This window comes from Oncorhynchus keta, chromosome 21 (assembly GCF_023373465.1).
Source record: "Oncorhynchus keta strain PuntledgeMale-10-30-2019 chromosome 21, Oket_V2, whole genome shotgun sequence".
In the NCBI taxonomy this organism is placed as follows: Eukaryota; Metazoa; Chordata; class Actinopteri; order Salmoniformes; family Salmonidae; genus Oncorhynchus; species Oncorhynchus keta.
Window position 1 is genome coordinate 7,250,232 of NC_068441.1, and position 12,484 is coordinate 7,262,715.

The 12,484-nt window shown below is 43.9% G+C and overlaps 1 protein-coding gene across 1 annotated transcript in view; it reads right to left on the reverse strand.

Moving 5' to 3' along the window:
- The window catches only part of LOC118399836 (kazrin-like), a 165,091-nt gene extending 157,841 nt beyond the window's left edge, over positions 1–7,250 (reverse strand). Inside the window, exons 1-2 of the mRNA XM_052473276.1 lie at positions 6,392–7,250; positions 5,071–6,084 (exon numbers count right to left, since the gene is read on the reverse strand). Coding sequence (XP_052329236.1) covers positions 5,071–5,956 — 886 coding nt within the window. The 5' untranslated portion in view covers positions 5,957–6,084; positions 6,392–7,250. The remainder of the gene's footprint in view (positions 1–5,070; positions 6,085–6,391) is intronic.
- Positions 7,251–12,484: the final 5,234 nt, after the last annotated feature.

Consider the following 12,484-nt stretch of genomic DNA (forward strand, 5'->3'; position numbering starts at 1 on the left):
TTGAAATGTTCAATGATTGCCTGAAGAGGGCGCTCTACCCGCTGCTGATTGAACATCATTCAGCCCCAAGTCACAACGTGAGAGAGTAGGCATTGTGGTTAACGTAAGTAGCTTGCCACAGCCAACGTATTTGAATAAGTAAATAATCAGAAGCACTTTTCATCAAGCAAGCACCTCTGACCTCATCACATTCTCACTTAGTTAACATTAGCTAGCTAGCTAGCCAGGAAGGCAGTTAACTTAGCTATCTAGCCAGCATGGTACACGTACATGGCCAAAAATTGTGGATTTTACTATTTCAGCCACACCCATTGCTGACAGGTGTATACAATCGAGCACGCAGCCACACAATCTCCATAGACAAACATTGGCAGTAGAATAGCCTCACTGAAGAGCTCAGTGACTTTCAATGTGGCACCTTCATAGGATGCCACCTTTCCAACAAGTCAGTTTGTCAAATGTCTGCCCTGCAAGAGATGCCCCGGCAACTGTAAGTGCTGTCATTGTGAAGTGGAAACATCTAGGACCAACAACGGCTCAGCTTCGAAGTGAAAGTCCACACAAGCTCACAGAATGGGACCGCCGAGTGCTAAAGCACTTACCTCGTAAAAATTGTCTGTCCTCGGTTGCAATACTGACTACCGAGTTCCAAACTGCCTCTGGAAGCAACGTCAGCACAATAACTGTTCATCGGGAGCTTAATGACATGGGCTTCCATGGCCGAGCAGCCTAAGATCAGCATGTGCAATGCCAAACATCGGCTGGAGTGGTGTAAAGCTCGCCCGGCTGGAGTGGTGTAAAGCTCGCCCGGCTGGAGTGGTGTAAAGCTCGCTGCCATTGTACTCTGGAACAATAGAAACGCGTTCTCTGGAGTGATGAATCACACTTCACCATTTGGAAGTCCGACAGACAAATCTGAGTTTGGCGGATGCAAGGAAAACGTTATCTACCCGAATGCATAGTGCCGACTGTAAAGTTTGGTGGAGGAGGAATAATGGTCTGGGGTTGTTTTTCATGGTTCGAGCTACGCCCCTTAGTTCTAGTGAAGGGAAATGTTAGTGCTACAGCATAAAATGACATTATAGATGATTCTGTGCTTCAGACTTTCTGCAACAGTTTAGGGAAGGCCCTTTCCTGTTTCAGCATGACAATTCCCCCGTGCACAAAGCGAGGTACATAGAGAAATGGTTTGTCGTGATCGGTGTGGAAGAACTTTACTGGTCTGCACAGAGCTCTGACCGCAACCCCATAGAAGACCTTTGAGATGAATTGGAACACCGACTGCGAGCCAGGCCTAATATCCCAACATCAGTGCCGGATCTCCCTAATGCTTTTGTGGCAATGTTCCGACATATAGAGGAAAGCCTTCCCAGAAGAGTGGAGACTGTTATAGCAGCAATGGGGGGGGGGACCAACTCCATATTAATGCCCATGATTTTGGAAAGAGATATCCGACAAGCAGGTGTCCACACACTTTTGGCAATATGTACTACTTATGTGCTAACACTAGATTGATTGGTGCCAAAGTGAACACTCGCCATTGATACAAAAAAATACACCGTTACTGTCTGGGCTTATTATGTTAGCTAGTGGGCTTATTCAGTTAGTTTACCCAAAATATGCCATCTGCAAAAAGCAAGACAGGTGGTGCAGATCTATCATTCAGACCATGCACTTGCATTCATGATGAGATAAGTAGCTAACGTTAGCTAGCTAGCTAAATTAAAATGTGTGACTAAAACCAGTGTGGCAAGCATTTGCCTGAATTTTGTAATGAATAACATGCAGTGCCTTTGGGAAGCATTCAGACCGCTTCATTTTTCCTTAATTTTGTTACGTTACAGCCTTATCCCCCCAAAAAATTAAATAGTTCTTTCCCTCATCAATCTACACACAACACCCCATAATGACAAAGAAAAAAATGGTTTTTAGAAATGTTTGCAAAAAATAAAAAACTGAAATATCACATTTAGTATTCAAACCTTTTACTCAGTACTTTGTTGAAGCACCTTTGGCAGCGATTGCAGCCTCGAGTCTCTTGGGTATGACGCTACAAGCTTGGCACACCTGTATTTGGGGAGTTTCTCCCATTCTTCTCTGCAGATCCCCTCGAGCTCTGTCAGGTTGGATGGGGAGCATCGTTGCACGGCTATTTTCAGGTCTCTCCAGAGATGTTCGATCAGATTCGAGTCCGGGCTCTGGGTGGGCCACTCAAGGACATTCAGAGACTTGTCCCAAAGCCACTCCTGCATTGTCTTGGCTGTGTGCAAAGGGTCATTGTCCTGTTGGAAGGTGAACCTTCTCTCCAGTCTGAGGTCCTGAGCGCACTGGAGCAGGTTTTCATCAAGGATCTCTTTATACATTGCTCCATGTATCTTTCCCTCGATCCTGACTAGTCTCCTAGTCCCTGCTGCTGAAAAAAATATTGCCACATCATCCTGCCACCACCATGCTTCGCCAGGTGATGAGCGGTGCCTGGTTTCCTCCAGACATGATGCTTGGCATTCAGGCCAAAGAGTTCAATCTTGGTTTCATCACACCAGAGAATCTTGATTCTCATGGTCAGAGTCCTTTATTAAGGTGCCTTTTGGCAAACTCCAAGCAGGCTGTGATGTTCCTTTTACTGAGAAGTGGCTTCCATCTGGCCACTCTGACATAAAGGCCTGATTGGTGGAGTGCTGCAGAGATGGTTGTCCTTCTGGAATGTTCTCCCATATCCACAGAGTACCTCTAGAGGTCACGCTCTGTCAGAGTCACCATTGAGTTCTTGGTCACCTCCCTGACCAAGGCCCTAATCCCCCGATTGCTCAGTTTGGCCGGGCAGCCAGCTCTAGGAAGAGCCTTGACGGTCCTAAACTTCTTCCATTTAAGAATGATGGAGGCCAATGGGTTCTTGGGGACCTTCAATGCTGCAGAAATGTTTTGGTACCGTTCCCCAGATCTGTGCCTCGACACAATTCTGTCTCTGAGCTCTACAGACAATTCCTTTGACCTCATGGCTTGGTTTTTGCTCTGACATGCACTGTCAACTGTGGGACCTTATATAGGGAGGTGTGTGCCTTTCCAAATCATGTCCAATTAATTGAATTTACCACAGGTGGACTCCAATCAAGTTGTAGAAATATTTCATGGATGATCCATGGAAACAGGATGCACCAGAGCTCAATTGAGTCTCACAGCAAAGGGTCTGAATGCTTATGTAAGATCGGTTTTTTATTTGTAATACGTTTGCAAAAAAAATCTAAAAACCTGTTTTTGCTTTGTCATTATGGGGTATTGTGTGTAGACTGATTTTATTTTATTTAATCCAGGCTGTAACATAACAGAATTTTGAAAAAGTGAAGTGGTCTGAATAGTTTCGAATGCACTGTACTTCTTCTCCACTGTACCAAAGGTAAACTAAAAAAAAGTGTTGTATTTAATACCGTAAATATTCCGAACAAGAATATAAACGGAACATGCAACAATTTCAAAGATTTTACTGAGTTAGTTCAAATAAGGAAATCAATCAATTGAAATAAATTAATTATGCCCAAATCTATGGATTTCACGAATACAGATATGCATATGTTGATCACAGATACTGTACCTTTGAAAAAAGGTAGGGGCGTGAATCAGAAATGCTGTGACCACCATTTGCCTCATACAGCACGACACATCTCCTTCGCATAGAGTTGATCAGGCTCTTGATTGTGACCTGTGGAATGTTGTCCCATTCCTCTTCAATGGCTGTGCAAAGATGCTGGATATTGGCGGGAACTGGAACACGCTGTCATACACGTCAATCCAGAGCATCCCAAGCATGCTCAACGGGTGACATGAATGCTAAGTATGTAGGCCAGCTTCCAGGAATTGTTTTTTCAGCTTCCAGGAATTGTGTACTGATCCTTGCGAAATGGGGGCACGCAGATGAGCTTCCCTGAGACGGTTTCTGACAGTTTGTGCAGAAATCCTTCAGTTTGAAAACCCACAGTTTCATCAGCTGTCTGGGTGGCTGGTCTCAGACAATCCTGCAGGTGAAGAATACAGATGTGGAGGTCCTGGGCTGGTGAGGTTACACGTCGTCTGCGGTTGTGTAGCTGGTTAGACGTACTGCCGAATTCTCTAAAACGACGTTAAGGCAGCTTATGGTAGAGACATTAACATTAAATTCCCTGACAACAACTATGGTTGACATTCCTGCAATCAGCATGCCAATTTGATTATATTGGCAAACAGGGATGTAAACAAATTTGTGCCCAAAATTTGAGAGAAATAAGCTTTGAATGTATGGAACATTTCTGGGGTCTTTTATTTCAGCTCAAGAAATCATCATTTAGAGTATCTGTTAATCCTTTGGGCACAATTAGTGTAAAAAAGGTCTGTTTTTCATTCCTCCACTAAAAAAACGATATATCGGCAGATACATCAGTAATCCGCCTCCCTAAAATTGGAATCGGACCCAAAATTCCCATATCAGTCGGGCTCCAATTTTAACTTGTCAAACAAGGGAGCAATATACATGTATTTTTTACGGTCGTGAAAATAAAAACGCGGTGTGTGTCCGTACTGTGAAGAGTGTCTTGGGTGACAACCCTGCTGTGAGATGACACCGCTATAATATAATGAACCCCCTCCTCCACATACTGTACCAACACTTGACATGTATCAGCCGTACTGGTGTTTCACTCAACCCTGCCATTGTTTCAACTCAACACAGCAACAGAGGTATTAACCATGAGTACCCGACTACTACACAAACTGCACAGTTCCACATGGGCACAAAAACAAAACATCCTGCAACCTAAAGCCCCTGGGTGCAGACCACTGCATTTTCCCTTCATATCAACCTACAGTACATAGAAACACCAATTTACTCCAGAGAGACTAGAGCAACAGTAATCCCATCTCAGCCTCATCTCTATCTGAAACAGTCTCTCCAAGCACCAGCTGAAGTGACAGCCAGGAGATCCGTTAAAACTGACAGACAGAGCAGGCTTGTTATCGACCTGATCTGGGAGGGATCTCCAGGCAGCCGATGGGGGATAAAACACTGACATGTTTAACAAAGGTGCATGTTTGGTTACTCACTAGCCTGCATGAGCTGTCCCTGACGTCCAAACACCTGGGAGAAGGTGGCAGGGCTGCAGGTGAGGGTGTCCTCCATGGCTGTCCCACTGGCCCACGCTGTGCACACCAGGGGGATGAAGGTCAGAAACACTGCGTCACGTCGAGGCGGAGAGAGAGGGGAGAGAAAGAGAAGCAAAAAGAGGAGAGAAAGAGAAAGAAAAAAAGAAAGAAAGAAAGAAAGAAAGAGAGAGAGGCTTTTTGAGGGCTTCCAAAGTCCAGAGCGTGAGCTGTCCTGGAGTCTGGAGAGAGCGAGTTGACTGCCCTCCACTGGACCAGTCCTGCTGCTAGTACTGCTGCCGCCAGAGAGAGAAACAGTCCACCGCTCACACCGACACGGGCAGAGCTTCTCACTGCACAGATAGAGAGGGGGTGTGCCTGCGTGAGTGTGTGTGTGTGTGTGTGTGTGTGTGTGTGTGTGTGTGTGTGTGTGTGTGTGTGTGTGTGTGGTAGAGTTCTGGACGTGCCTGAGTGTGTGTGTGCCTGTGAGTGTGTGTGTTAAGAGTGAGAGAGTGCCGGAGTGTTGGAGGAAGCAGCAGAGAGAGAGCCCTGAGTGCAGCTGTTCCAGTAGTGCTGTGATCTTGCTCTGTCTGTGCAAGGTTGACAGCAGGTTCTGTAGCTGAAGGCAGAGAGCAGAGCAGACACAGGCTGGATTCTCCAGCAGGTGAAAGTCACACCTCCCTCCCCTCTCTCTTCCTCCCTGCGTGTTGGCAGTAGGCAGGAGCCTTGTATTCTGGGCATGGGTGGTTGAAAGACGATTGTTGTTCTCTGATCTGTTGAGCATGCCCCCTTTCTCCCCTCTCTTTGCCTTCCCTCCGTTCCTCAACCCTCCCCTCTCTATAGCCCTCATTTGCTGTGCTTCAGCAATAACATCTCTCTCCCTCCCTCCTATTGCAAACCCCCTCTATCCATCTTAGAGCCGGAGCTGCTGCTGGGAAACGGATTTCTGCAAGCCCAGCTCTTCATTTCTCCCTGGTGCTGGAAAATGGGATGAGGGAGAAAGAGGTTGCATACAAGTATGAATTCTATATTTGTCACCTAAGGCTTCACCTTCAAAAAGCAGAACCGAAAACACTGAATATGAACTGAAAACGAGCAAGTAGCTTACTTGAAACCATTATTAATGTATTATACTGTTACATATAGTATGTACAGAAACTGCATTTGACTAATTAACTAATTGCATTTAATGAGATGAGTGCCAATGCCTATACGCATTTGAAAACACATTAATGTCCACCTGTTGAAATGAAGGGAATATCCAATTTAATTGAGAGAATATTACCTCAGATCCTAAGGCACCTTGAAGCGTAGTGCTCGTTATTTATGTAGGTGTTGGCATGGAAACCGCCACCCTCAGACAAATGATGACACTATTATTCCTATACAATAATTGAATTATGGCACCGAAACCCATATTCCTCTCAGTGAGTCCACCTCTCTTTCTCCATTCTGTTCAGGTCCTGAGCCTTTTGCGGGATGTCAGCCAGCTCCTCCGACAGGCTATTTCCCTGTTAGCAAAACTTTCCCAGGAAGCCCATTGTCACTGAGCCCTCTCTCACACACTGAGGGGACCTGGCCATAGAACTCACATCCTCCTTTTTGAATAAATAAATATCAGGAAACGTTAGAGCAGGACACTCCAACAGTGGGAGATCAGCGCTCGGTTGGCTAGCTAAAGCAGGTGGCCTGCAGGTAAAAAGATCTGGCCTTCGACGTTAGCTTGTCAAGTGAATAATTAGCCATAGGCATACACATGCTTCGACCATCTTCAGGTGAACATTCAGCCAATCTAAGACGTTCAAGTAGGTGAACAGTTCACCACATAGTGTAGGTAACTGAAAAGTACCCTTATCTCACAAACACACATGCAGATGGACAGAGGAAAATAGATCCTATAGAGTCTCTGGTACAGGCTCAGCTGTTGCATGACATGAGCAACGACAACAGACACAGAGAAGATGGCTTCTCACTGAAATCTCTGCCTAACTCGGAGTGACGCCCACTGGAATTCATTATTCATCCCCTCTCGAACTTCGTTGGCTTTAATGCCATTCTCTTTGAACAGGATGTCAGGACTGGGAAAGCTTTTTTTAGGACACAGAAGGCTGGGCGCTGTGATGTGTGAGCAGCAGCAGTCATGCCCCTCCCACAGAGCTCGCTGACACTTTCCTATAGAGAAGACAGACTACTATATTCCCCAGGGTTTGGGAGCAGCAGAGTGTTTGGAACAACGGGGGTAACAGAGCGATGAGGCTTACAGCGCCGCAGAAACTGCACCCCTTTAGGACGAGGATAGGTTCCTGTCTAAATTCACGAGCGATAAACACTGCGGTCATGCTGAATTTGCGTGGTACTTTATATCTGCAGCATTAGTAGTGTGTCCATGCACTTTCTAAATCTGCCAGCTTTCCTCTGTATCATAGTTTATTTAGTGCTCTCTGCCAACCTGGTACAGAGCTGCATGGGATTGCATTTTTATGAATCCGGCTGTACACAGCAATCAGGAGAGCAATGATATTTCATTCTGACAGCTGGGGCATGGCACAGCGCTCCTCTCCCCACACACACGGGCTGCAGAGCACCCATAAACAACAACACCGACCCACGAGGGAACCATAAACCAAACCGCCATGGCACCAGGGGAAAGATAAACACGTCGCACCATCCCACTGAATAAAGACCCTCTCAAATCAAATTCACACACACGACATTCAATCCGTCATTCGTCTATCAACCGTATAGCTCCACACACCTTTCTAGTGATACAAATTCATTAGAGAAGTTCTAGTCCTGAAGACATTCCAATTCTCCCGCGACCAGTACGGTTTAATGTTGCCGCTGCTTGTTCGTCTAGTGTGTGGGCTTGATCAATCAAAAATCTAATAACATTCAAGGCCATTAACGCGTGTGAGTGTGACGGATGGGGCTTGGACAAAACTAATTTCGGCACAGATGCACGCAGGCCAGAACCTGACTAAGCGTATTCATGGCAACGCAGCATCAATGTGACGGAGATGCACAGCATTGCATCCAGTAAGCTAACCTGCTTTACTTGCCAGTAAAAAACACGTTTTATTTCACTGTGAACGACACTTACTTTGTCCATGGTATCATACAGATCTGAAAAGACAGGGAAAGACTGACCAGAATGTTATCAATAATGGTACCAATAATATTGCTATTCTCAATATTTAAATCAAACAGAGGGAAGGGTGTAGTAGAAACTGACGTTGTGGCATAATAAATATGAGCCCTGTGGACTACAGCGAGTTTCGTCTTTCTGATGACTGGCAGCAGCAGTAATGAAAAAGACAGGTCGGAGGAGGAGGAAGAGGCTAGAGAATACCCCGCATGTCCAACATCAGCACCAAAGTTTACACCTCTAAATAAATGTATTGAAGGTTCGTGTCAGATGAATGCACTCCACCCCTGATAAAATGCAGTTTAGACTGCATGCTGTAAAAACCTGAAAACAAAGCTCACAATTAGCATTTGGAACATGACAAATACATACAGCAAAGTACAATTGGTATTTGGAGGACAGGTGGTTAATATTGTGTAATTTAATGGCAGATGGTAAACATTTATGTTACTTTAAAGCTTTTAATCTAGTACTCAAATCTATTATTAACTCTGACCTCTGGTCATATTGATGTCTAACTTGTGGTGCTGTTTTAACACCAGTCTCAGACCTCTCAAGGTCACACTCTGATTTTCTGATGAGGTCATTTCCTGGTCTAGCTGCACTGAAACAATACATCTCCGGGAACAAAGACAGCGATTCCACTGTCAGAATAAATCTGATGCAATTTGTATGCAGTGGTCATAACTTTCAAGTAGAAAATTCAGTGACTCTTCAGCAGTTTGCATACTGATAGGTGACTCAGGACTCATTTGCACACAGGTCATTGTTGTTCATGAGACTGACTGAAAAGTGTCAAGGCTCTATTGCCTGTCCCAGAACAAGCCTTTCACAAGGTATCACCCACGCAGAGGAACGAGGCGAGGGCTGTAGGCATGAGATGACTCACATGTCAAATTTACTGACAAGTGTGCTACACTCAAAATAGACTCAAATCACAGGAGCTAGCAAGCCAGCCATGGTCCTCTGACAGTCCACATATAACTTTTGATACGCCTTGATTACAGTATCCATTTTTTTAAAGAGAACATTCCAATTGGTCACAACTTGCCAATGCCAAGATAGGCCTAGCTTTATCAGCCAACCAGAATATTACATGATGTACTCTGTCAAGGGTAGACTAAGGAATAAATAAACAGAGCATTTGGCATTCTGATCACAAGCCAACTCCAGCAGCAATGCCTCAGGTAATATTCTAGCTCTACAGCAAACAAATAATGACAAACTACAGCTTTAGCATTACAGCAAGATAGTTCATCTAGAGGGGGCTAATCACGCTTCAGGTAACTTTTGATCTTGATTGAAGAAATTCATATCTATTCTTTGGCATGTCGAGAAGACCCCTTCTCTTTTCCCACATTTTGTTACGTTACAGCCTTATTCTAAAGAGGATTAAATGTAAAAGAAAATGTCCCTCAGTCTAAACACAATACACCATAATGACAATGCGAAAACAGGTTTCTACAAAATGTTACTCTTCTATATAAGGTTCCACAGTTGACAGTGCACGTCAGAGCAAGAACCAAGCCATGAGGTCCAAGGAATTGGCTGTAGAGCTCCAAGACCGGATTGTGTCAAGGCACAGATCTGAGGAAGGGTACCAAAATAATGTCTGCAGCATTGAAGGTCCCCAAGAACACAATGGCTTCCATCAGTCTTAAATGGAAGAAGTTTGGAACCACCAAGACTCTTCCTGGAGCTGGCCGCCCGGACAAACTGAGCAATCTGGGGAGAATGGCCTTGGTGACCAAGAACCCAATGATCACTCTGACAGATCTCCAGAGTTCTTCTGTGGAGATGGGAGAACCTTCCAGAAGGACAACCATCTCTGCGGCACTCTATCAATCAGGCCTTCATGGTAGAGGCCAGACGGAAGCCACTTCTCAGTAAAAGGCACATGACAGCCCGCTTGGAGTTTGACAAAAGTCACCTGAAGACACTCAGACCATGAAAAACATGATTCGCTGCCAAGATTGTAGCGTCATACCCATGAACACTTGAGACTGTAATCGCTGGCAAAGGTGCTTCAACAAAGTACTGAGTAAAGGGTCTGACTACTTATGTAAATGTGATAAAGTTTGTCATTTTTTATAAATACCCATTATGGGGGGGTATTGTGTGTAGATTGATAAGAAAAAAACATTTAGGAATAAGTGTAACGTAACAAAATGAGGAGAAAGTCAAGAGGTCTGAATACTTTCTGAAGGCACTGTATAAGTAGTGTATCAGTGTTTCTGAAATAGACTACATTTCAGTCAGATGGTTCGACTTATCACTATGCCTCCCAAATAGGCCTAAATACTCACCACCATGTGACCATGATGAGCAAATCTGTGCCTCACCTGGCTCAAAACAGATGCCCGAAAGTACGATGACTAAAGTTAAAAAGGACATAACCAAAACATATTAAATCATACATGGCAGCACACAGACGGCAAATTGAAAAAGGCTTTAATATATCAATTAGAACAATATGTTTTACATAATGAGGTCAACAGGGATACGTCTTTGTTCATTCATCCTCAAACATATATTAGAAGATTCTCCATTCATTTCACTCCGAAGAGAATTATCAGGAATACCGATGCAGGAAGGCAACGGAAATATTATAAATTAGCTTTATAATATATATATATATATATATAGTTCAATTACAGTTTTTTTTCAAACATGCTACAAGCACTTGAGTCATATCCCTCTCCTCTACCTCAGCTGTAAAAGGCAGATGGTCCAGAAGGAACAACAGTGGGGTGAGCATTGTAAACAGGGACAGAATTCCTCTATATAGCACATCATGGGATAGATAGGGACTAATCATAATCAAAAGTACAATACTTTGTCAAAGTATAACATGTAATAGGTCTACATATAGATGACATTGAAGAAGATACACTACCTTCCCAGCCACCCTTGACTGTAGGTACAGAAACAAACAGCAATCAAATGACCTTACTGCGGTCTGTTTGCAGCTGCAAGGAACATAAGAACCGAAGCAACTTTTCAAGGCCATCCTTATTACTGGAACACAGTGGCTTCTGCTCTCCTCATCTACAGCCATGACTCCAATTATCAAACCTTAAACGAAACAAAAAAATCCTAACATCATCATGGTGGAACATTTTTGGCAATCCTCCACACGACCACCGCCGCTACACATTTCAGATTAATGCATTTGATTACATCATACGGGTGAAATCAAGTCTGGGGAACTATTCAAAATTGCTCAATCTACAGAGAGTCTTAAACGAGGGCAATATTCCAACGACTATATTTCACTGACTTTCTGAGGCAACCCAAGTTCTCAATCATATGTAATAGAGATCTCCACATTCCATTCTTCACATTTGAACCCAAATCATTCAAGGATTCGTAGCGATTCGATCAAAACAGTTTGGCAGATGTTTTTAAAGTGCTTTCAGACAAGACGACTTTTAACCATGTATGACACCTCAATAAAATGTGAGCCTCTGAGAAATCCACAATGTCAATAAACTGGATAAGTGGCAGTGTCGTGTCCCCCCCACACACACACATTTTCAATGTCATCTTCCCCTATCCCTTCCCAGGGAACTAACTGTCAGAGGTATACGGCTGCATTGTTCTAGTTATCCTCTGATAAGCAACATAAGGAAAACATGCCGGAGAGAAAACAGACATCTCAACTTTGAGATCAAGGGGACAACGGTTGTCAGCCCACACATAAGGTGCAAGCCTACCCATACGCACGTTTGAATGCATATACACACACCCACTTGGGACATGCCGTTTCTGACAAGCCATTTCTACAGTTGAAAACAGTTCCGTTTCATCTTGGCTTCCCGACAAAAATAAAAATCTGCCAATGAAGAGATGTTCCAAAATGTATTCTCAACGGAGCATTGCGTGAAATCAAATATACATATTAATTTGCAAATCATGTGTATTAATCAAAATAGGCGCAGGACTTAACATGGAGACACGCAGACAAGGGACAGGTCTCTAATTCAGCTGGATTCAGCACATGCATTAAGAGACAGAGATGTCAGAGGATTCATCAACCACCAAACAATGGAAAAAACGGAGCGAAAAGAAACACCAGACCAGTTTTGTGAACGGATATAAATGATTGCCATTTGCAATATCAGCTTTTAACCGTTACGGAACCCCAATATCAATGTTACGAGTCAAGTTATGACACACAATATATATATATATATTCTATTTATTCATTGTCATTAATAGTCTGTTTAATCC